The sequence below is a fragment of the Lasiodiplodia theobromae genome, assembly GCF_012971845.1.
Source record: "Lasiodiplodia theobromae strain AM2As chromosome Unknown scaffold_42, whole genome shotgun sequence".
Classification (NCBI taxonomy): domain Eukaryota; kingdom Fungi; phylum Ascomycota; class Dothideomycetes; order Botryosphaeriales; family Botryosphaeriaceae; genus Lasiodiplodia; species Lasiodiplodia theobromae.
Window position 1 is genome coordinate 129343 of NW_023336522.1, and position 23345 is coordinate 152687.

The 23345-nt window shown below is 56.8% G+C and overlaps 8 protein-coding genes across 8 annotated transcripts; 7 read left to right on the forward strand and 1 right to left on the reverse strand.

Annotated features, from left to right (window-relative positions):
* Positions 1 to 509: 509 nt before the first annotated feature.
* LTHEOB_10861 (Mitochondrial integral membrane protein) lies at positions 510 to 2203 on the forward strand (the record flags this gene model as incomplete). Its single annotated transcript, XM_035507553.1, has 2 exons — positions 510 to 704; positions 755 to 2203. 2 exons carry the CDS (start codon positions 510 to 512, stop codon positions 2201 to 2203), a joined length of 1644 nt encoding a protein of 547 aa, XP_035366995.1.
* Positions 2204 to 3076: 873 nt separating this feature from the next.
* LTHEOB_10862 (Transcription elongation factor s-ii protein) lies at positions 3077 to 3775 on the forward strand (the record flags this gene model as incomplete). Its single annotated transcript, XM_035507554.1, has 1 exon — positions 3077 to 3775. One exon carries the CDS (start codon positions 3077 to 3079, stop codon positions 3773 to 3775), a length of 699 nt encoding a protein of 232 aa, XP_035366996.1.
* A 1228-nt stretch (positions 3776 to 5003) lies between these two features.
* Positions 5004 to 6100, forward strand: LTHEOB_10863 (Myb-like protein x-like; the record flags this gene model as incomplete). Its single annotated transcript, XM_035507555.1, has 2 exons — positions 5004 to 5588; positions 5642 to 6100. The coding sequence occupies 2 exons, from the start codon at positions 5004 to 5006 to the stop codon at positions 6098 to 6100; spliced, it is 1044 nt and encodes a 347-aa protein (XP_035366997.1).
* Positions 6101 to 6778: 678 nt separating this feature from the next.
* Positions 6779 to 7969, forward strand: LTHEOB_10864 (Pirin; the record flags this gene model as incomplete). Its single annotated transcript, XM_035507556.1, has 1 exon — positions 6779 to 7969. The coding sequence occupies one exon, from the start codon at positions 6779 to 6781 to the stop codon at positions 7967 to 7969; it is 1191 nt and encodes a 396-aa protein (XP_035366998.1).
* A 920-nt stretch (positions 7970 to 8889) lies between these two features.
* Positions 8890 to 12578, reverse strand: LTHEOB_10865 (Cytoskeleton assembly control protein sla1; the record flags this gene model as incomplete). The annotated part of the gene is made up of 5 exons (XM_035507557.1): positions 8890 to 8915; positions 8970 to 10766; positions 10833 to 10881; positions 10960 to 12276; positions 12381 to 12578. 5 exons carry the CDS (start codon positions 12576 to 12578, stop codon positions 8890 to 8892), a joined length of 3387 nt encoding a protein of 1128 aa, XP_035366999.1.
* Positions 12579 to 14638: 2060 nt separating this feature from the next.
* Positions 14639 to 15400, forward strand: LTHEOB_10866 (BYS1 domain protein; the record flags this gene model as incomplete). The annotated part of the gene is made up of 2 exons (XM_035507558.1): positions 14639 to 14657; positions 14724 to 15400. 2 exons carry the CDS (start codon positions 14639 to 14641, stop codon positions 15398 to 15400), a joined length of 696 nt encoding a protein of 231 aa, XP_035367000.1.
* Positions 15401 to 16149: 749 nt separating this feature from the next.
* LTHEOB_10867 (Isopenicillin N synthase) lies at positions 16150 to 17524 on the forward strand (the record flags this gene model as incomplete). The annotated part of the gene is made up of 4 exons (XM_035507559.1): positions 16150 to 16197; positions 16262 to 16613; positions 16668 to 17009; positions 17121 to 17524. The coding sequence occupies 4 exons, from the start codon at positions 16150 to 16152 to the stop codon at positions 17522 to 17524; spliced, it is 1146 nt and encodes a 381-aa protein (XP_035367001.1).
* A 475-nt stretch (positions 17525 to 17999) lies between these two features.
* LTHEOB_10868 (Peroxisomal targeting signal receptor protein) lies at positions 18000 to 19981 on the forward strand (the record flags this gene model as incomplete). Its single annotated transcript, XM_035507560.1, has 2 exons — positions 18000 to 18167; positions 18221 to 19981. The coding sequence occupies 2 exons, from the start codon at positions 18000 to 18002 to the stop codon at positions 19979 to 19981; spliced, it is 1929 nt and encodes a 642-aa protein (XP_035367002.1).
* Between the last annotated feature and the right edge of the window lie 3364 nt (positions 19982 to 23345).

The following is a 23345-nucleotide window of genomic DNA, read 5'->3' on the forward strand; positions in this document are numbered from 1 at the left end:
TCGCTTAATCTTCAAAGCCTGGAAATCTGGAGGACGATAGGTGGCGGGGTTTTTTATTGGTGAGGCGCTTGGCGGGTGATTTGATGCACGCAGATCGACGCATGGGTCAGAGCTCACGAGCCCATATGCGATCGGCCGCTGAGAGCTGCATCGGACGCGCAACCATGTCGCTGAAGCTGCCACCACGAATGGGAAGCGGCGCCAGCGGCAACAAGCGCAAACCATCCGCTAGCTAGCAAGCATTGCGGGCCAGTTGACAGGGTGACGTGCAGCCAAACGAAAATGTGGACAGCCGCATCGAGTGTAGAGCTGCACGTCTAGCACGCCAAAATGACGTCGTGCCCGGTCCAGCCCTTCCTTGCTCCGATCCTCCATTCAATCATATCGCCATCCCGTCCAGACCGTAACCACCCAACCTCCTCTCCCTGCCTCGAAGTCGCTGTATCCTCGACGAACATTCGAAGGCGACCATCGACACTTCCAGCCCTCGCCCGACCCCCGTCGCGAGAATGGTTTCTCTTTGGGGCTCTAACAAGGACGACGACGCGAACGGCTCCGATTCTGGAGCCCCGCGCCGGAGCGACGACGGTCCTCGTAGAAGGTCCTACGAGGAGCGCGAGCCTGACGAGCGCACAAGACTCTTGCACCACCACCACCCTCCTCCGCCGAATTCCGACGGCTACCTGGATCCCGATGACCCTGCCGTACGTATCGCATCTAACAGTGCTGTAGAGCTCCTGCTGAATTGGCCCAGGTCTCGCCCTACAATCTTTGGAGTGTGCGACTCACGCGCTACTTCACTGTCCTATTCTTCATAATCACCTTCCTGTGGTGGGTGCTGCTGCTGGTCTCCATCTTCGTCTCGCCGCCCGGCATGCATTCGCGCGGCTCTGGATTCTTCGACTTCTCCTTCACCACCCTAACTGCCGGAAACCTCCTTGTGGCCCTCCTCTTCTTCTCCGCACCCTCGCGTGCCATGCGCGTATGCGCCGGTCTGGTTGCGGGCATACTCGTCATTGACATGATAATAATACTAGCCGTTCCTCAGATACGGCTTGAAGAAGGCTGGGTCGGCATTGCCTCGGTTGTGTGGGCAGTCGTCATTGCCGCATGGTGTGTGATTGCGGACCGCATTGTGGCCTGGGGCAAGGCCGAAGAGGAGGAGCGCTTGACTGGCCGCCCTGAGACGCGGAGGACGCTGAGGGAGTGGATCGCCGTATTTCTATCGACCACCATTTTGGTCATCTTCGTGGCCATCACCATTCTGATGACGGGGACTCTAGCCATCCGTTCCCGCGATGCAACACTGTCAATGGACGGTGAGAAATATCTAGTCGACGGCGACAAGTACGCGGTCCACCTCGCCTGCGTTGGCAACGTCACGTACGCCGAGGGAAGGAAGGAACCTACCGTCATCCTCGAGGCTGGAGAGCAGCCGTCCGAGTATGACTTCGAACATTGGGTCTACAACGCTGTGCAGAACAAGACCATCAGCCGCTACTGCTACTGGGACAGGCCTGGCTATGGTTGGTCAGACAACGCACCATCTCCGCATTCGGCCGGCATGTCTGCCGATGCGCTCTCGGAGGCTCTCGCTCGCGCAGGGGAGGAAGGCCCATGGATCCTCGTTTCCGCCGGTATCGGCAGCATCACCAGCCGCATCTTCTCGTCGCGGCATCTACGGGACGTCGTCGGCATCATGATGATCGACCCCATGCACGAGGACCTGCTACACAGGCTGTCCTCACCTGGCCGTGGCTTCTTGCTCTGGGGCTGGGGCGTCATCTCGCCGCTCGGCATCGAACGCCTCGGCGGTGCTATCTTCAACGGGAGAACTCGAGAAGACCGCGTATACGGAAGAAATGCATACCAAGGGGGGAAATTCATCAAGGCGCAGCTGCAGGAGAATCTTGTAGCGGACTCGCTCACCAAGAATGAGCTCGTCAGCAGCCGTGCGATTCAGGAGCGCAACACACCCGTGGTAGTTGTCAGCTCAGGCATTGAGACGAGGAAGAACAGCGAGTGGGAGCGGAAGCAGAGGGATTTGACGCATCTGACCGACAACCTTGTCGATTGGACGGTCGTCAACAAGGCGCCGCATCAGGTGTGGCAGACGCTGGAGGGCAGGAAGGCTATGGAGAAGAGCCTGGCGAGGCTGGTAAAGGCGGCCGCGGAATACGACTTGCCGTGGCGGAGGTACTAGTGTGCATAGGAGGGAACCGTCAGACTGTTGATTTGGGCTCCGATATACATGGGATCGGTTACGCAGCCTGGTGTTGGGGTCGGCATTTGAAACATGGACAAGCTATTCTTTGAAGCGTGCGATTTTCCTCTTGTTATTTCCATCCGTAATGCACTTGAGCGTCGTCTTCTTTATGTAACCAAATCTCATCTCCAATTGATCTAAGGAGAGGGGAAAGGGGTCTCTCACCGCCAAAGCGACACCGCATGCATGCATGCAGATTCCCCCACTTCCGCACCTCGTGTCGCTTGTGTATCTGTGCATTAGTCAGTTTTCCGGCCAGCTCGGGGCATCATGTCAGTTGACGTCATAGGGGTGTCGATGTGTCAATGCCGTTTCCCTCGGGAGTCCGACCGGTCGCTCCTTTGACGCGATTGCCCGGTTCACTATATAGGCGGACGGGGGAGCTTATCGCTGCGAGTGACACTTGCGCCCTCCAACATACAAACCTGCCCATTGGCCTTTCACCTTTGGGTTAGCGCGGTCGTCTTCATACACACTCACTCACACAATCCATCTCTCTCCTTCCCGCCGCCCTGGGGATTAATTAGCCGAAGCAAACGAGTCAAGAAGGAAGGCTAGCCAACATCCAAGGCAGAAAAAAGCCCGCACGAATCCCGCACACTTTCCGAGACACGATTGACGTCGGCGATCGACAGCGAAGATACTCACGCCATCCTTCCTTTCTCAGAAGAGAAACAGAAGATAACAAAAAGTGCGATTCTACCCCGGACTGGCGCACAACACTCATTCTCCGAATTCCTACAATTCCTACTGTTCTGAGCCATCTCCAATCGTCCGCAAAGACCCGGCAGAAAGAAAAGAAAAGCAACCATGCCATCAACGAACGCCGACCGCAACAATCTTCTCCGCGACCGCGCCCACGCCTTCTGCAAAGCCCTACACGCGCCGCCAGCACCGCGCGAGCTGCTCTCCCAATTCTTCGTCGACCCTTCTGCCTCGCACGGCGCCAAACCCACCATCTTGGAGCACGGTCCCCACTGGGCCGCGTCCACGCGTCTTCCTTTCCTCGGCAAGCCGTTTGTCGGCGTCGAGGGCTGCGAGAAGTACTTCGAGACGCTCGGGCAGACGCTGAAGATGCACCTGGATGAACACAGCTTTCCTGGCGTCGAAGGGTTCGTGGTGGACCTGGAGGCCGACGCCGTGGCCGGCGGGAGGGTGCTGTGCGCGACTGGCCATGCCACCGAGAAGCACCACCATCTGTGGGAGCCGGTGAAGAAGGTTGCCGGTGGCCTGCTTTGGCATGGAAGCGGGAACAGCGAGAACCCGAACCATGGGCTGAAGGGAACGGTGACGGTGGTGGGTAAGGGCACGTTCGAAAGCGTGAAGACCGGGAGGAAGTGGGACGAACAGTTTGTGTATGTGCTGGGCGGCTGGGACGAGGAGGGCAGGTTTGAGAGGTGGGAGATCTGGGCGGATCCGTTGAGCGCCTGGGTCGCGGTTGGTGAAGGCGAGGTCGAAGGGTGGGCGAAGGGAGAATTTGCGAAAGGCGAGAGCGTAAAGGAGTTGTAGGATGGGCTACTAAAGACATGATCAGGAACGCGTAAAGATAAGATTTCTCACAGAGACGGATAGAATAAGGAATCAGGCCAAGATGCCAACCAATAGAGTTGAATAACAAACACCGTAATGGCAGTGAAGCCATGCTTCGTGTGGTGATGCATCGGGGATTTTCGTGCTAAATCTCTATGGAGAGTTGAAACATATCTTGGTTAGAGAGCACATAGCTAGGCGCTAACTTGAAGCACAGGATCAGAGCCACCGCATACAGATGTCCGCAGCTGCCACTCCAAGGTAGCCGCAGAAGCAGAGGATGCGTTTGTTTACACCCGAACCGCTTTTTGACTACCATCACTGCCATTACCACGGTTTTTTCGTCCCAAGAAACCCAAATGGATTCGTCAAGTCTGTCCAATCAACGCAAAATGTAGCAGTACCGTGAGCTGGAAAAAGGCATTTCAACTCAAGAAGCATCTTGCTGATCCCCACAAGCTTGAATATGAAGAGATTGACGCCATCATCGCGACCCTTGAGAGTTCCCCTGGCAATGACGATTCGGTCAACGCAACCAAGATGGTTGCGAAGCGTAAGGCTAAAGAGTCGGATAAGATGGAAATATTGGAGGAGAGAAAAAAAAAACCAAGTGAAGCAAATAGTCTTTAACAACGGCGAAGAAGCGGAGCAGTTTGCACATATGACAGGGAAGGAGTGGAGTGGCTTTCATGGACAGATGGCAACGGTGAAGAAGCGGAACAGCTTTTGTGAATGGACTTAAACGAAGGCATATATAGCTGAACAGTAGCTAAAGGAAAACAAAAAGATATAGTATCTGCAGACAAAATTCATAAATGGAATACCGGTGAACCTGTTACGCAGCAGATTGCCTATCCCATTTATCGCGGAGTAATGCCAGTAGGTGCTAGCTGCTGGGTGGTTTGGGCTACGACTTGAATCAGAGCCGTGGCCCTGTTTCAAAGCAATGGCTGCTGGTGGGCAAGCATGTCAGAGCCAGCGAAAGTAGGACAGCTGATTGTTGCTCAAGCAAACGGTTGCATCATGCGTGTTCCCGCGGCGGAAGTCGCTGTTTCCCGCAAAAACACCACCCGCACCTGCCACGCGCAGAGACCGACCAATAACCTCCACTCCAACCTTACTCGAAAAGTCGCTCCCAATTGTGGCACGTCAACCAGCAGCCTTATCGACAGACGAGGCTTCAAATCTCTTCTTCCCGTCGCTTGAAATGGAGTACAGCAGCGAGCCGTCGTTGCCATCCAGCAGACAGTACCACCCGACGCAAACCCCACCGCGACAGCAGCAATCGCCCTCGGTGAGCGCGACATGGTTTGAACGCGCCGTCTGCGCCGACAACGACGTCGTGCTCGAAATGTACGATGCCCTCAAAGGGCTAGAGACGGCAATGGCAGCGACGGAAAGAAAAAGAACGCAAGAGTTGAACGAGATGAAGGAGCACGTGCGCCGCCTCGAGAGAGAAAACGAGGTTATGAATTTGGAGCGAGAATCGGACAGCGTTGCGCTGGAGGAGCTGACGAAAAAGAATGAGGAGAGTACCATGAAGATCGAAGAGCTTAGAAGGGAGAAAGAAGCGAGGAAGGTGGAGCTAAAAGAACTCGAAAGAGAGAGCAAGGCCAACAAAACAGCCCTTGAGAAGGCCAGTCGAGCTAGCGCAGAGGAGATCAGCAGACTTCGGAAAGCGAACGAGACGCTCAGAGAGGAAAACGACGAGAGAAAACGCGAATTCGGCATGCTGAAAAAACGGACGGAAGAGGAGCTCAAGAAGATGAATTCGACGCTTACGCGCCTTCTAGTAAGTACAGCCAACGGGGGCTGGAGCCGCAGACGACTTATGATGTGTATCAGGCGAGCACACGAATCGCCGATGAGGATGGAGTAAGCCTGGACTCGGAGTACAGCATGCGGAAATCACACAAAGCTACGCAGCCCGAGACATCTAACGAAGAACGAGCGGTGCATCCTCCTCCCAGCACTGAAGACAGCAGCGCAGAATTCATGGCCAGGATCAGATGCAACAGTGCGGCAAGCATGACCATAGATGCACGAACGAATGCCTTCATCGACTTCCTTCTCCAAGAGTTCGAATACAGAAGCGGAAGCAGCGTGTCACATAGTTCCGAGGCCAAGCAAAAGTTTAGGAACTACGCGATGCGGACCGAACCAAGCCTGCTGAAGGGCAGTAAGCAGACAGTGAGGCGTGTCGAGCTCGCTTTTTGGGACGGTCGAGACCTGCGTTGGTCGTTGAGCGGGATGGCGCTAGACAGATACACGCAGCGCCGGGAGAATTTCTGGAAGGGCATTTGATCTGTCGTCTCACTATTTGAAATGGAAATGCGGCAAGAGCATTGGTCCCAACCCATGCTTCGTTCCTGAGTCGCATGGTTCGGCATGGATTTTACTGGAATCGCCTCAAGACATGCAGAGCTATCTGTAAGAGTACTGACATGCGGGAAAGGGGTCTGGTTTGGCGCAAAAGAGGGGCTGACTGGCATGAACATCAACGTTGAAAATGCTGGGATGGAGGAGAAGCTCGACATGGGATACTGGGAAATATGGCTGTTGTCGAATCAAATGAGATCTGGGACTTCCACTGCCGGATGTTCCATTTTTAGCCTTGTATTCGCTCGCTTCTTTCTCCCTTGTCGCGTTTGCAGATGCACCGAGAGAAGTGTTTTCATCCAGCAAGCTTTGGAGTGTAGTCGGGTGCTTAATCCGATCCGATGTGGCGCTTTGTTTCCGGCAGATGCTGATTGGTGGAGCAGTTGATTTCCAATGATTTTGTCAGCGCCCCCAGCGGTGCCAAGGCCGCTCCTCGACGCTCTCCCGCCACAGGTCTGCTAATCAATCACAAAGCATTACGCAGAGGCCATGGCGTTCCTCACAAATACCCCGGCGCTATTGCTTAGAAGCCGGCGACCCTTCTACTGTCTTCTCCACCCGCCCTAGCACTCTCTATAAATCCCCCCCGCATCTCCTGCATCTATGCGCTTCGTACTCTCAAGCATCATCGTCTGCCTCGCAGCAATCGCCCTCTATTATCACCAGCTCGAATCCAACGCCCAGCTGACGGCCACCGCCACCATTAAGTCCACGACGAACGCCTTTTTCCAGCGCATCAAGCTCCTGGCTAAGCAGCGCACAACAAGCAACATGTCCACCTCGACTGCCTTTCCAGGCCTGCCCGTCGTGCCGCCCTCTGACCCGGCCCTCACCAAAAACCAAACCAACATGCAGCCGCGCAAGATTGCCAACTTCTTTCTCGCTCGCGAGCAAGCCGAAGGCGCCGGCGCCCGCGTACGCCGCAGCATCGGCACGCCCAAGCTCCGCAACTTCTCGCCCTTCCTGATGCTTGACCACTTTAGCATCGCCCCTGGCGCTGGTTTTCCTGACCACCCCCACAGAGGCCAGGAGACCATTACCTACCTGCTGCAAGGCGGCGTCGACCACGAAGACTTCGCAGGAAACCGGGGAACCATCCATAGCGGCGACCTGCAGTTCATGACGGCCGGCCGCGGTATCATGCACGCCGAGATGCCCGTCGCGAACCCAGACGGCTCGCCCAACGTCGGCCTGCAGCTGTGGGTCGACCTGCCCGCCAAGCTCAAGGCCTGCGAGCCACGCTACCGCGACTTGCGCGCCGCCGAGATCCCTACCGTCGACGTCGATGACGCCAAGGTCCACGTCAAGGTCATCTCCGGCCAGAGCCACGGCGTCGACAGCGTCAAGGAGCTCGCCTACACGCCCGTCTGGCTTCTCGATGTGACCATCAAGCCCGGCGGCCGCCTCATCCAGGCCCTTCCCCAGGGCTTCAACGCTTTCGCCTACACCTTGTCCGGCACCGCCCGCTTCCTGAACGGCGCCGTCGACTCTGCTGAGCAACTGTCCGACGACATCATCGAGAAGGAGTCGGCGCCCGTCGGCCAGTACCACAACGTCGTCTTCGAGCAGCAGGGCGACGGCATCGTCGTGTCCGTCGCCGCCGACGCCCCCGAGGAGGCTCGTTTCATCCTCGTTGCCGGCCTGCCTCTGGACCAAAAGGTCGTGCAGTACGGCCCCTTTGTCGTCAACAGCCAGGAAGAGGTTTACCAGGCTATGATGGACTACAGCACGCACACCAACGGATTTGAGAGGGCAAAGGATTGGCAGAGTGAAATCGGAAAGAGTATGATGTAATGACGGGCTGTATCTGAAAAGTTGAACCGCAGCCGTTTGTATAGGGGATCATGATACCCATTGCAATTTATTCTCGTAGATAGTTAAATATCCAATTACACATGGTTTCATTTAAGATTTATTCGACACACTAAAAACTGGCATCAGGGTTATTGCAACACCCTTGATTTCAGATTATAACGTCGGCCAAAGGAAGCAGATGTTGCTCGTGCGCGTGAAGTACAGCACGAGCGAACGGACGTCGGGAGGTTGCCAATTATACCTGAAGAATACTATTTACCAGTTCCTAGCTATTCTCAAAGCTAATACACAAGTAAATACAGATTAAAAAAAGGGAAGACTTAACATCACATGCTACGCTTACGGCCGTTATCTCATTCATCCAGCTCTCGTTCAGCGCCAATCACGAAATCCAACCATGGACGAAAGCCAAGGGAAAGACTTACGCAAGGACTACGCAAACACACAACCTCCCATCGCCTACAAATAAAGCACACAGCAACACATAATCAACAACCGAAGGCCACGGGCTTTAAAGCAAGTCACAGCGAAAGAATAAATGACAACGAACGCACAAGGCTATACATTAGCGCCGAGTTTCCATATAGATCCCCTTCCCCTGTCTTCCCCATGCCCTTCTTGCCTTCCCCGTCTTCCAGGAGAGAGAGAGAATAACCAACAGTGTGTGAAACGAAGGAAAAAAGAATGAGACAGTGAAAAATAAGCTACTTTATGTACAACACCAGCCAGCACAAGAACCGCATCAGTACTGAAAGGTTCTCCCCCTCTTCTCCACGCGCCAACAAGGCTTGCTCTACCCAACTAACCATAGAGACTCACCTTGACACTTTTCACAACCACGCGCAACCGGTATTGTGACACCCTTGTGACCACGTCAACAAGCCATAGTCGTAAGATACTTAGAAGCCGAACGGATTGTCGGGAGCTACGAACAAGTATTTAGCATCAGATGAAAGCAAAAGCAAGGGGGCAAACTTACTAGCTTGACTCAAGTTCGCCCTTCTGCCGGTAGGCTGAGCCGCCAATTTCTTCGCCGAAGGACTGACACCGAACCTGACCGGCGGTGGCGGGCCGGTCTTCTGAGGGACAAGAGGTGCAGCAGTCTGCTGCTGGGGGATCGGTGGCACGGGCGGGGCCTGGAAGTTGGAATTGTTGTTCCAGGTGCCAGTGGCACCAGTACGCTGGGGCGTGAGAGCGGCTGGGAGGAAGGCATTGACGCCGGTGGCCTGCGGTTGAAGGGGTTGCGGCTGGAAGCCGCCGGGGTGGCCGAAACCGGTGGGCTGAGGCTGCATCGGCATGCCGGGTGCGAAAGAGTTCGGACGAGGGGTGGGATCCGCGAAGGGCGAGCCGAACTGGTTGCCCATCTGAGGGCCCTGGCCGAACTGGCCCTGGAAGCCTGTAGGCTGGGGCTGCATGAAGCCTGTCTGCTGCGGCATCAGAGGACCCTGGTGGCCGAACTGGCCGGGGAACCCAGTCTGCTGAGGCTGCATGAAACCGTTGGGCTGGTGCTGCATGGCCATCTGCTGCTGCTGGAACTGCTGCATACGCTGCTGGTTTTGAAGTTCTTGTAGACTCTGACCCGGCGGTGCAGGCATGCCAGTCATTTGCGGCTGAATGGGCTGGGGAGGGCCAAACTGGTTGTAGTTTTGAGGCGCTGACGACGAACGCTGCGGCGGAGGGGCAATGAGCGGGTTCGCACCTGTTTGCTGCGGTGCCTGCGGCCGTGCCCTGGGAGGTGCCTGAGGAAGGTTTGCAACCTGCTCGAACAGACCAGGAGTGGCACCTTGAGGACCAGTGGGCTGCGGAACCTGAGCGGGCGCGGCGGCCGGGGCTGCAGCAGGAGCAGTTGTCGCTGGCGGCGGGGCAGGCGTGGGTTCTAGCGGAGGCGTGAGGATCGAAAGTTCGGCCATGGCACCTGTTGGAGGAGCAGGGGCGGGGGCGGTTGTCGCAGGGGTCGCGGCGGTGGTAGCGGGTTCGCTTGTCGCTGGCTGCTCAGGCTGCTTCGACGGCTTGACCTCCCATGCGTTGTCGTCGAAACCACCCGGTGTTTTCTCCCCGGCGCCAGACGAAGCCCCTGTCGCATCCTTCTTCACATCGTCCGCCGTCTTCGCCTTGAGCGCCTCGGGGTCGATGACGTCGTTCGTCTGCACGGCTGGCGCCGGACGGCCCTTCCGCGTGTTGTTCTTGAGCGCTCCGCCTGGACCTGCAAAAAGACCCCCGTTGGCACCCTCGTCGTCTCCGGCATCGTCGCCCCGTTTCTGATTCTCACCTGTACGGCCGTATTTGTTGTCCAAGAACTTCATCACACGCAGAATATCGCCCTCCTTCAGACCAAGAGTCCTGAGAAGCTTCTCCGAGATATCTGGCAGGTTCTCCTCGCCCATCTGATCCTTCGCGAATGACTGTGCATACCGCTCGCAAATCTGCGGGTTAACACCACAGTCGAGGAAGAACTGGAACCAATCGTAAGTCGGTTCCGGCAGACCGATCGTGATTCCCGCCCGTGGGGCTGAGGAGGACCGGTTCTCGCGGCCCTCCTTTGTCGTGTTTCTCCGCTTGATATCCGAGAGCGGTTTGTCTTCGTCCAAGGACACGCCGGTAGCCCTCTCAACGTACTCTAGATCTTCGACGGACATCTTGGGGACAGGTACCGCAATCTTAACTCCATTGAGCTTGTGGAGATGGATCTTGCCATCTTTCAAGCCAATGAACTCGGCTTCGACCTTGAACGACCCAGTGCGGTCGGTCCAGGTGCGAGTCTTCCCGGGGTCGGGCTCTGCACGTTTATAACGTTGGTATCTGGCCTGTGAAAGAGACCGCTGGTGACTAGGGGTATACTCACTCGGTTTTGCGGTTGAAGATCTGGACGCCGAGCTATCGCGCTTGCTTCTCTGTGTCGAGCGTTTAACGTCATTATCTCCACGCAACAAACTGCTAGAACGCTGTGGCAAGGACAAGCCAGGGCCTACCTCTGCCGCCCGCATCTCGCTTTCTCTCTTTTTCTTCATCATCGCCTCCTTCGCCATGCGCTCCTCGTCCAGCCGGTTCTGCTCCACGGTCGACCTGGCCTGAAGGACCCCGGGGTCTTCCTTCGATGCGATGTAGCCGGTGATCTCGACGTAACTTGCGGGTACAACACCCTCCCTGCCGTTTTTCAGTCGTCGTACCATCCACCACTCGTCGCTCTTAGCATCGTCAAGAACGATAACGTCGTCGCCCTCGGCAACCGTGACTTCGTCATCCCCCTGAGCCATGAACTCGTAAAGAATCTTGCCCTTCTTTTGGCCGGTGCCGCCAGAGGCTGCAGCAAGGACTTCGCGTAGACCCTCGCCCCTGGCCGCGCCAGCCAGTTCTCCCAGCATGGCGACAATCTCCTGGGCGGTATCCTTCGCGCCGGCATGGAAGTCTACACTCTTGCTTGGCCTGACAAGGTCCATGAAAACGTGCTTTCCCTCGATTGAATAATGCTGCATCTTATCAGCAGTCCACTCGCGTTGAGGACCATCCCTTGATTTTTCCGGAGCTATCATAATCAAGCCCTTAGGGATGTTAATGCCCAGTGTCATTGGCATCTTCTTGCTCTTGCCCATATGCGAAACCATTTCGTGGATATTGTACAAGTGATAGCCTTGCGGCACCTTGACATCCTTCTTGATGACATCGTCGTCCCATTCAACGCGGGGGTGGGATGCTCGATTGTAGGGCGGCGAAGGCATGACACCGCCGGGCGGGGAGCGGCTCGACGACTCGCGGTTAGGGAAGGTTGGGGTAGGGATGGGCGACGGCTGCGAGGAGACCTGGGAGATGGGTCTCTGGGGTAATCTGGGAGCAGGAGGCTCCTCCTCGGACTCCTCGGGGGTGTACTGGGGCTGGCGCGGCGGCAGGCTAATGGCCGGGGGAGGGGAGACAACCGTGCGCTGAGGGGCTGCGGCCTGCGCTTGGCCGGTCTTCTGTTGGATGAGACCGGCGAGAGCAGCCGCGGGGCTCTCGGTGGCAGCGGCGGGAGATGGAGGAGTCGGCGCGGCCGGCTCTTCCTCTTCCGGCTCTGGGTCGGGGAGGCGAGGGCGCGCAGGCGGCGGCGGGGCCTGCTCCTCGGCCTCGAGAGTCTCTGTAATATCAATGTAATTTGCGGGGGCAAAGCCAAACTCGCCCTTCAGGCCAACCAAGGTCCAGTCGGGATCCGAGGTGTCGTAGACGTCGAGGACGGCCTCTTCGGTGAAGGACAGCTCCTCGTCAGTCTGGCGGGTGTAGTCGTAGAGAGCTTTTGCTTTTGCGAGGGGCTGGGCCTGTAGTTTCCTGGACATCAGCCGACGGCCGGCTTGACAATGGCTGGCAGCGCGTGGTGAGGTCGCCAATTCGCGCGAGCCCCTCGGCGCGCTGGTGCACTCACCTCTTCGACGTAGTTGTTCGGTATCAAGCCCTCGGGCTCCTCCTCGTCGTCGGTGGCGGCCTTCTTCTTGGCCTTCCACCAGTCATCGTCAGAGTCCTTCTCCAGGACGAACAGCAGGTCGCCATCCTTGAGTTCCAGCTCGCCCTCGCCCTGCGGCGCATAATCGTAGATGGCGCGGTAGACTCCGAGAAAGGCCATGGCGGAAGAGCGGAGGCGGCGCAGCCGGAGGCGTCGGGAGCGGATTGGCGGTGCTCAGGGAGGGTCGAGTGCTCGCGGTGGTGCGGAATGCAGGCGTAGGGAGGCCGCGGGATGTGCGGGCTTCGGGCGGCGGCCGCGCGGTGGCCGGCGGCGCTGGGCTTGGGCGGCGCGGTCGGGGAGTGCGGCTGGGCAGGCTTGCGACAGGCCGTCGAGCAGCAGGCTCAGCAGCTTCTCGCGGGCATTCGTTGGACTTGATGGGTTGGCGATGGCGCTGAGGATGATGTTGCACGCTGGCCTGGCCTGCCCAATCGCTGCCTGTTCCCGCGATGCCCGACCTTCGTCATCCGGCAGCCGCTCCACTCACACACAGCCTTCCTTGCTCCCCGCATTGCTTCACCATCGCGCCAGCTCCTGCACGCAACCCTGTTTGGAGCCCGCCTTCAATCGCTGCCTTCGTCGCTGCTCGTGCTCGCGCCTGCTCATGCCTGTGCGACAGCCCGTATGTGGCCGTCTTACCCACGGCTGCGCCTCACCCTTCAGCTCGATGACGGGATTTTCCACTGCTATCCTCGCGGCTCCTGGATCTTGCTCCGGACGTCGTACCAGCCTTCCCAGCCCTCTCCTTGCGCCCTCTGGCTTGCCCACCCGGCCAGACGAGGCCATTGGAGAGCGCCCTTAGCCCCCGCCAGAACCAGCATCGGTATACCTTCAATGCTTCGCTGACTGTATTCTGACTCTGGACTCCTGTCCGACCGAAACCACATGCGACAGGGCAGAAATCGGGAGTGCAGCACCGCCACGAGATGATCCGCCTCCACCCCTAATCTGGGACCTCCGCGCGGACACGTCATGCTAAGTGTCACCGCAGCTTGCTGATCATTGGGTTGGGAGCTCATGGTGCCTGAGACGCCGATATAGTCCACTCTCGCAAGACCGCCCCCCTGCAGCCATACCAACCATCTACAGGTATGCATCAGTGGCGGAGACTAGCACCAAGATAGCACGGCCCTGGAACAGGGGGTAGTTGTGGCCCCCCCCAGGAGAAATCATCTCTCGCAATTTTTGCGAGAAACGACACTCGCCTTATAAGTTATCGTCTAGACGTGGAATCTACAGTCATGTCCGGACAATTGCTTCAACTGCCAACACGACCTTCAGCAGGCGCCCGAGAACCGAATCTACGCTAACCTTCGACTGCAATCACCCCTTGTAGTACGAAATCCTACCATTAATCTTCTACAGCAAGAGAGCACCGGGCTCTTCGTCCGGATGCTACTCTACTAACATCCTCTAATAGCGCCAATCTGCGCCATTGTTTCTCTACAAATCAGTTGGATGAACTTTTGGTCTCGTCAGAAGCCGGCCATAAAGTCCGAGATATTCGGGATCACAACTATCAGTGTAGATCAGATGAGGCGGTGGGTAGTTACAAGTGCTACGCCAGCCAATTCAGAAAGATGAGGAAGGCGCTGCTGGAATAAAACACGCCGATCATGTGCCTACCACTAAAGTCAGTAGTTCGCTGGGATAGAGAGAAGTGATTTTGATCGTGAGTGCCTCTAAGGTCTCGTTCTTGTTTGCTGCATGTATGAGCGCGTAACCATTCAATGTCATCGACTCTCTCTAGAGACAGTTAGTCCCTCCACAACCCATAAATGACTGAACTGTAGAGGTGGTCTTCCGCATGGCGAGTGAGTGTTATCGAGAGAATTCTTCAGGCGGAGTGTTGTCACGGTCAAGAGGATGAAGCCCAAGTAGTGAACGATGCGGACACACGCTTAGGCAGCGAGGCTCCGCATAAGACATCAAGGTGTCGATATCTAGGGTCTATGCACCTTACCTATGTAAATTTTCCTCTGAATCTGCTGGTCAGCTTCCACCCTACCCAACTGTTGTCCCAACAACCGGGCCGACCCCCTCCGACGATGCCAGTGTGCCTATATAAACCCTTAGATATTCCATGCACTCTGCCGCTCTGACTCTTCCACTACCTCTTCTACCACTCCTCCCGCTCAAGACTTCGTCCGTCAGACTCTTCTGCCTTGGTTCCTACCTTCATCATGAAGCTCAACGTCACTTGTACTGTTCCTCAGATACTTACCCACATTATGGTCCACAGATACTACTGATCTGTCGGGTGCACAGACTTCTTCCTTCTGGTCGCTCTGACGGGCCTTGTGTGCGCCGAATGGTCTGGCCGCGTCGTCAACAAGTGCGACTTCGACATATGGGCTAAGACAACTCGCCAGAAGGACGCAGGTGGCAACGGTGTTCTCGACTCTCAGATGGTCAAGGTGTCCGCCAAGGGCGGTATCTACGACGCTGCATTCTCACCTACATTTGGCAACGGCGAGGGTGCTCCGGATGCTCCAGACCACGCCCACGGCATCACCATCAAGCTGCAGAAGGAACAGGACCCGGGCTTCACGAGCGGCCACGTGTACCAGTTGGAATACACGCCTTACTGGTATCAGGACCCTAGCATCCAGTGGCTGTCTGCCGACCTCTCCGTCGTCGATGGAAACCCGTTCACCAACGTCGTCCGCCTTGCCGAAGTTCTCGTCAACGGCCGTCTACTTAACCCGTCTGCTTGCCATTCAGTCACCGACGGTGCCAGCTCTGCACTCCTCTGCACTCCAAGTATGAACCCATGCTCGTATGAGTGGCAGCCCGGCCATGCTCTCTCAGCCAACGATCCCAGGGCCATGGACCTCCCGGTTAACGACACATGTCCACCGATGAACACCAAGCCCGGCTGCTCACACCCGATCGAGTGCCGCACTGGCTCAACTGGAGTCTTCCAGTTCACTCTCTGTGCTTGAGATTCTTACTCTACGCATCAGTTCGTCTCCGGCAATCGACCGTTTGATCCTTCACTTAGTTTCTCTTCTTTCCTCACCTTCCCTGACAGGAGAATCACAGACAGCTTTGAGATATTAAAAGAGAGATCCCAATAGAGTTTGCATTGCATCCCACTTTGACTTTGCTTGGTCCAGGAATTCTGCCATGGCCTTGTCGTGTGTACCCATTCTTAGTTCTGGACTTGAAGAGCCCATCCGCGTCTGACTAAACGCTCCTACTCCACGCAGACCTTCACTTTATCCTTGCCTCACACACAAAGAGGTGAAGAAGTGATTTAATGAAAAGCACAAGGTTTCGTTGCCTTTGCTATGGCAGAAAACATACCAAGGGGCGATATGGCTCTGTCCGTCTCCATTGTCACTTCCATCTCGAATATCGCGACAGGGCAGGATGTATGGTGCAAAAGCAGCTCAAGTGAGGCTGGAGGCCAATATTGGTTCCATTGATGTTCTGATAAATCCGCTTGGTCACCTCACTTCGCCAAGAGTGGGCGTATGTCACGTGCAAGTCAGTTGCTATCCATTTGCGGGGAAGCAGCCACACATGCGATAAGAACTGTTCGGTCTCTTTGGCTTGCCCGATAGGAGTTCGGTCAAAAAGTACCGGATCCCGACTACCTACAAGAGACTAAGAGGAGCGTCTTTGCGTGGCGCGATACCGAGCAGCCTCTGCAATCACTTCAAGAGACAAAAGAAAATTGCCACGAAGCATGGCTACTGTGACAACGACTCATGCTGAGCCTGCAGACGATGGAGAGGTAATGTTTACAGATCATGTGGAGGGGAAAGTTTGGCTAGTGTACACGATGCTAACCCTCGCAGTATGTGTACTTCCACTCGGGGTCCCAGGCGACCTATCGCAAAGTCAGCAAAGCGGCCAAGGGAGAGTTCACTACAATTCCGGAGATAGACATCTCGAACATCGACAGCCCTTTGCTAGACGAGAGGAAGGAGATCGCGAGAAAAATTTATGATGCTTGCAGCGTGTCCGGCTTCTTCTACCTGACCAACCATGGCATCCCCAAAGAAGTGCTGGACCAGACGTTCGAAACAATGAGCAAGTTCTTTGCACTTGACCATGAGACGAAAATGGATGCGCACGTGCAAAAGAACCCGGCCATCAGAGGCTATGAGCCGCCTTTGGAAACTCGGAACGATCCAAGGACGAAAGGAGGTAGGGCTGGGCGACACCTCGATACAGAGACCAGTGCTAACGTGAAGTCTTCAGACTCTAAAGAGGCTTTTACCATGGGGGACTGCGTGATTGAGCCGGAGCAGGATTATAGGGGAAGAGTGGGCGCTGACCCTCCGTCGTACATCAAGAAGCCTCAGAACATCTGGCCAAAGGACGCTCCATTCCTAAGGGAAGGGCTGTACAACTACTACAGCCATGTTTTCCCGCTAGCAATGAAGTTGGTCCGCATCTTCGCACTTGCGTTCGGCCTGGGAGAAACGGCGCTTGATGACATGTTCAAGTTTCCGATTACCGGAATGCGAGCCTTGCACTACCCTCCAATGCCACTGGAAGAGAGCGGAACCATCGGCCTCGGAGCCCATACAGATTTCTCCTGTAAGTTCTTCCATTCAGGGTGTAGTGTGCTCTGGCCATTCCATGGTTCCGATGGTCTCGAGTATCCCGACTGTTGTGTAACGGGGCAGAACTAACACCACGTTTGCTCAGGGCTCACCATGGTCCTGCAGGACTCGGTTCCGGCTCTTGAGATCCTGAACAAAGACGGCCAATGGGTACAAGCGCCCCCAAAGCCAAATTCGTTCGTTTGCAACGTCGGCCAATATCTGGAGCGGCAGACCAACGGCAGATTCGTGGCAACGGTTCACCGAGTCCGCAACCAGACGGGGGAGAGACGCTACTCGCTGCCATTCTTCCTTACGCCAGACCCCGATGCCAACATCCACGTGCTGGACGGCTTTGTCGCAGCTGGGGAAGAACCGCAATACGAGCCTTTCAATGTCGGCGACTTGTACATCCGCAGAGTTCTGCCTGCGCGACACAAGCACCCGACCAGCGTGAAGTACAAGGATGTGCCAGAGTCTCAGTGGAAGTATGAGTTGTTGTACGGCTGAGCAAGAGAGTCAGGTAGATTGACAGTCGGTGGGCTTCGAGTCAAGAAAATCGTATTTGAGTCAGCACTGATGCTTTGCTCCGGCGATCATGACATACGGTGAAGGAAGAGCTGCTGCGAAGACCCGCAGGCCCTGACGTGTCGCGGGAGATCTGAGGGGACAACGGGCTCCGTCTCGCGTGGCCTCGCCTGCCTTATTGTACCTACCGTGGAGTTGCGTGCCTGAGGCTCTGACACGTGCAAGGCGCCGGGATGTGGTCTCCGCATTCCATGGCAGGCGGAGGCGGCGGCGGCGGCGACCGGCCGACCGTAGCCGCGGCATCTTGATTACCATCTGTTGCCCGATAGCCTCAACCCCACATCCAACCTTTCGCGTGCTTATACACCAATCTCTCGCCCGTCTTGAACACCGCTGCCCCTCTGCGCCCTCTCTTCGATCTCGAGCTCCTTTTGCGCCACAGACCCGCGCGCCCGCCATGTCATTTCTCGGAGGCGCCGAGTGTTCAACCGCCGGCAACCCGCTCAGCCAGTTCACGAAACACGTACAAGATGACAAGTCGCTACAACGAGATCGCCTGGTCGGCCGGGGGCCGGGCATGCAGGAGGGCATGCGAAGTCAAGCTATGCCGGGCGGCCAAGAGCATGTACGTGCACGCTCTCCGCGGCGAAGCGGAAGTGCTGACGGTCGTTGACGCAGATGATGGACGAGTTCATGCGCGAGCAATCCCACCTCCCCCAACCTGCCGGTCCGGCGTCGCCCTTCGCCATGGAGCAGATGCGGCGAGAGCTGGAGCAAGCTTCGCGCGCCCAACACAATGCCTCGCCCGCTTGGGCCGCTGAATTCGATGCCGGTAGAGAAGCAAGCCCGGTCGGTCCTGCCTTCCAGAGCGCACGCCCAGGATTCAGCGCCGCCGAGTTTGCCAGGTTCGAGGGGACAAGCGCACCTGGTAGGACGGCAAGCCCGGTCACGAGCGGACCCGCTGGAATGATGGGATACCAGCGCCCCATGTACGGCATGGGTATGGGCATGGGAATGGGCATGGGCATGGGAATGATGGGGTCCCCCATGATGCACAGCCAACAATTTCAGCAGGCTCCGCAAGAGTCCAAGGGCAAGGAGCGGATGGTCGAACTTGATGACAAGGACTGGGAAGCCCAGTTTGCACAACTCGAGTCGACAAACCAGCAGGACATGGACGCTCTGGACAAGGAAGCAAACGCGGCAATGGAGGCAGAGTTGAATGACATAGACAGGTCAGTCCTCTCCGAGACTAACGAGTTTGGCGATTTTGAAAGCATTTGGCGGGGCATTCAAGCTGAGACCGCAAATGCCAGGGCTCTCGTGGAAGACGAATTCACCAAGAATCTGCACATGGGCGATCTGGAACAGTGGGAGGGCTTCGATGGCCTAAATACGCATTCCTCTCTGCGCGATCCGAACATGGGCGATTACATGTTCGAGCAAACGAACCCTTTCAAGGATGTTACCGATCCATTTGCAGAAGGTCTCGCTATCCTGCAGAATGGCGGAAATTTGTCCTTGGCAGCGCTTGCTTTCGAGGCAGCAGTGCAGAAGGATCCTCAACATGTCGAGGCGTGGACGAAACTAGGCGCAGCCCAGGCACAGAACGAGAAGGAGTCTCCAGCGATCCGAGCCCTAGAGCAAGCCATGAAGCTCGATCCTAACAATCTCGAGGCTCTCATGGGTCTCGCCGTCTCTTATACGAATGAGGGTTACGACAGTACCGCTTACAGGACATTGGAAAGATGGCTTGCCACAAAATACCCGCAGCTCATCAAGCCTGAAGACGTCTCCACTGCCGCTGATGTAGGATTCACAGACCGGCATCTCCTGCACGAGAAAGTGACAGACTTGTTCATCAAGGCCGCGCAACTCTCGCCGTCTGGGGAGCAGATGGACCCAGACGTCCAGGTCGGGCTGGGTGTGCTTTTCTACGGCGCCGAGGAGTACGACAAGGCCGTCGACTGCTTCGGCGCCGCGCTAGCCAGCACGGAAACCGGCACCAGCAACCAGCAGGACCAGGTACACCTGCTGTGGAACCGGCTGGGCGCAACGCTGGCAAACTCAGGGCGCAGCGAGGAAGCCATCGATGCGTACGAGCGCGCGCTGGCGCTGCGGCCGAACTTCGTGCGCGCACGCTACAACCTCGGCGTCAGCTGCATCAACATCGGCTGCTACGACGAGGCGGCACAGCACTTGCTAGGCGCGCTCGCGATGCACAAGGTGGTTGAGCAGGAGGGCCGCGAGAAGGCGCGCCAAGTGGTGGGCGACAACGTGGACGAGGCGGAGCTCGACCGGATGATCAGCCAAAACCAGAGTACCAACTTGTACGACACGCTCCGGCGGGTGTTCAGCCAGATGAACAGGCGGGACCTGGGCGACATGGTTGGCCCAGGCATGGACATCGAGAGGTTCAGGCAGGAGTTCGAGTTCTGAAGACGTAATTAAGAAAGATCAACGGGGGAAATGACGCGAGGCGGACGACTGATGCAGTCCTTCACCGTAGTTGTTTGCGCACAAAAGTGGTGTTGTTCCAAAGTCGTGAAACAACCGCGATGGGTCCTAGTTGCTAAAGCAATATCAAACGAGACGGGTAGCCGGCGTTTTTTTTTTTTTTTTGGAACCGAGGGAGTCGGGATTCGGGATTCGGGATGCGAATGGATTGCGTAGCAGCCCGGGTGGCTGATACACCCGGTTGGAACGAATTGAGGATATTTCAGGAGAAGTCTGGATTCTGCCAAACAGGCGAGCTTTCTGCTTCTTCTTCCCCTCTCGTTGAACGGATCATGCGTTCGGAAAGTCGCAACGCATGCATTGGCTTGTCTGAGATGTGATGTCACAATCCGATCAGCACCCGACGGGCAGTGTCATGTTACGAGCGTCGATCCGAATTCAATGGCTGACGTTGCTCGCGGCTCATTGCTCGGAGAAAGCCTTCACCGGTGTGCGGCGCAGGAATGCTTCCTATGATAACTGTGGCGCAACGATCCTAGTGAAGCAATCTTCTAGACGGCGCTACTACTTCACCGATCTTTCTACACTACTCATGCTCCCCTTCTATTTTTCGCACTCGGTCTAATCCTACAAACCTGACTCCTACAAACCCCCACGGTGGCTGTAGAGCAGCTCGTTTCATTCTTCTCTACTTTCGGCAGTTCCCTTGACCGGAGCTACTTGCATCACGTGGAAACCCGACGGACCAACAAGCCCAAGTAATTAGGACACAATCGGGCCTGTTCCTTCCTTCCAGAAAGAAATTGGAGGGCACGTGGAGGGTGCTTGAGAGATTGCTAAGATTAGTCACTCACCTGTCTCCACAAGAGTCCAAAGAGAAAACCAACAGAATTCGCATGCTACGTGCGTCGGGTGATCGTCCTGGGGAATATGTCTTTCTCCAGAATCAACCCTTTTGTTGCCGTTCCACCAGCCTACCTTGCTGTCCAAAACATGTACAATTTCCCAGACACGTGGAAAATTGTAAGGAGGGGGGGCGCGCGTACCACTAACACCGGCGCCGCCGTCCCCGCCCCGCCGCAGTGTCCCACGATCAATCGAAGACATTACGTTGTGCATGTGCAGTGTCGCGCTGCCTCTTGTGTGACCGACAGCTTTCTGCGGTTGGTTGGTGATGGAGAAAGACAAAACGGAAACCCTTTTTGCTTCCACTAAATGGTGTACTCATCCTGCGACAACCACGGAGAAGCTACTTGATCCCTTTTCCTTGCAATTCCCCGCGGACTCGTCCTTCGCAGTTTGTTCGGTAGCTATCTCCTTTGTTGGTTGATGAAGGGACGGAAGGGAAGGGCAATAAATGACGCGAGCTGTTTTTTTTTTTTTAAGCAAAGCAGGTTGTCAAGTGATGAGGGATGTCTATGTGCACATACTGGTGTGGTCACTGGTGTGCATATGCATGCAGCTAATCCCAGATGTTGGCTTGCGAGTGACGGTGTGATTAGAGAGAGTGAGAAAGTGTGTGTGTGCCTGAGCTGGCCTATTGGTCCAGCAGTTGGAGCTGCCATGATACCATGATGGCGGGTCGAGCAGACGGACAATGTATCAGTTGACCACTATCCCTGTCTCAGAAAATGAACGATGATTATCTTCTCCGTCGTAGGCCATGTATCGAGACACGATATGTCGTTGCCGTACAGATGTAGAAGTTGTAGATACTTGAAGTGAGGCATGACGTGAGTCAGTTCCGCCCTGACAAGCAGGCGGTGCCTTGCGCGATGGAGCCCCGGCCATTGATCCGACGCAATCATTGCAAGTCAGCCTTGCACATATAACCACATCGGCCGGGGCCGTGTTGGAGTACAATGCCTCGGCTGCGAATGTATCAATGCCGAGCTGGTGTTCTACCGTAGCGGGACCTATAAATGCAGAGCCTATAATTGGCAATTGCATGCGACGGCTGGGTCGACTGATTGGGTGCTCAGGAGCTGTGGCTGAATGGATGAGGCAAAGTCAAAAGGAAGAATTCCTTCCGACCTTCTGGAATGCACAATCTCATCGAAAATCAAGCCTCGTTCGCTGGGCGGCAGCGCAGGCTCGCGAGCCACTGTTTCACAGACCGGCCAGGCCGTGCGAGCAAGCTCGTCTGGGAAGGGAGCGGCGGCTGGCGTTTGGTTTGCTCAGGTCGCAAGGTTCAGAAAAGGTTATTGAGCCAAGGCGGTCGGAAAGTTTGGGAGAGCATGGGGCATGGATGCATTGAGGCGGCCGCAACACGGGCCTCCGTTTGCCGGCCACATTTGGGGCCGCTCTGCCGGAAGAAGGAAATGGTGGAGCTCCGAGGATGCCGATCTTACAAAGCCTCGTTGCTTTTCGCAAGGCTGAGTGTTTGCATTGCTGCCCACGGCCGGCGGTGTGGCTGGAGCTGAGCGAGAGCACGTCGTCGACGAGCCGCGCTGCAGCGGCCGGCGACGCCCGCATGTTGGTGTTGCAGGTGGGGCGGACGCGGCAATGCATTCTGCGGGCGTCTCACCATGCTGAGGAGTTGTGTAGGCAGGCTGCTTGCGCGGTTGACTGCCTGCCGATCGCGACGGGTGGCGCGCAGGCCGGCCTCCAGCCTGCCGGTGCCGGGACCTGCCTTCGCCGTACCTTTGGATGTTGGTACCTGACCGCTTTTCCGACTGCACTGGAGTAGCGCGGCGGGAAGGCCCTTATTTGCGACGCCTCGTTGACGTCGGCGATCGGGATGTTTGTGACGCTGCGCTCGGCGGCAGATGCCATCCACTGAGCATGAGGAGCTTGCTCCGCATCCCGGTCACCGTCTGACCAGCAGGCCAGCGCGTTAGTGGCCGGGTGAGCGACCCAGTTCGCGGCAGGATCAGCACGTCCGTTTCATGAGGCCTTCTGCAGGCATGCAGGGAGGCAGAGGGATCCTGGCCGGCAGTCAACGGAGGAGGTCGAGGCCTCTGGCACGGCAGCGTGCAGCACAGCGCAGCGCAGCGCAGCGCAGCGCAGCGCAGCGGAGGTGAGGGCGAGGTCTCGTCCGGCTGCTCAATATCGTCGACGGCCTTTCTGGCCCCAGGACGCACATCGCGGCTGCCAGCAAGGAGCGTCACGCGTCCCCCAGCGATGCCCGGGCTGCTCATTCTCATCTCCATGCCGCGGGCGGGCCCCCTTGTCACCGCCTGGGCGGGGGCCGCGCGCCCTTGCTGTGCGAGTCGTCAGAGCTGCGAACACGCGGCGGAGGCGAGCTCACTTGGTCGCTCCCGCGCCGGTCTGACGAGCAACGGGCGGCTCGACGACGGGCGGGTGCCCGCAGCCCACACCCACACAGCGCAGGCCGGACAGCTCA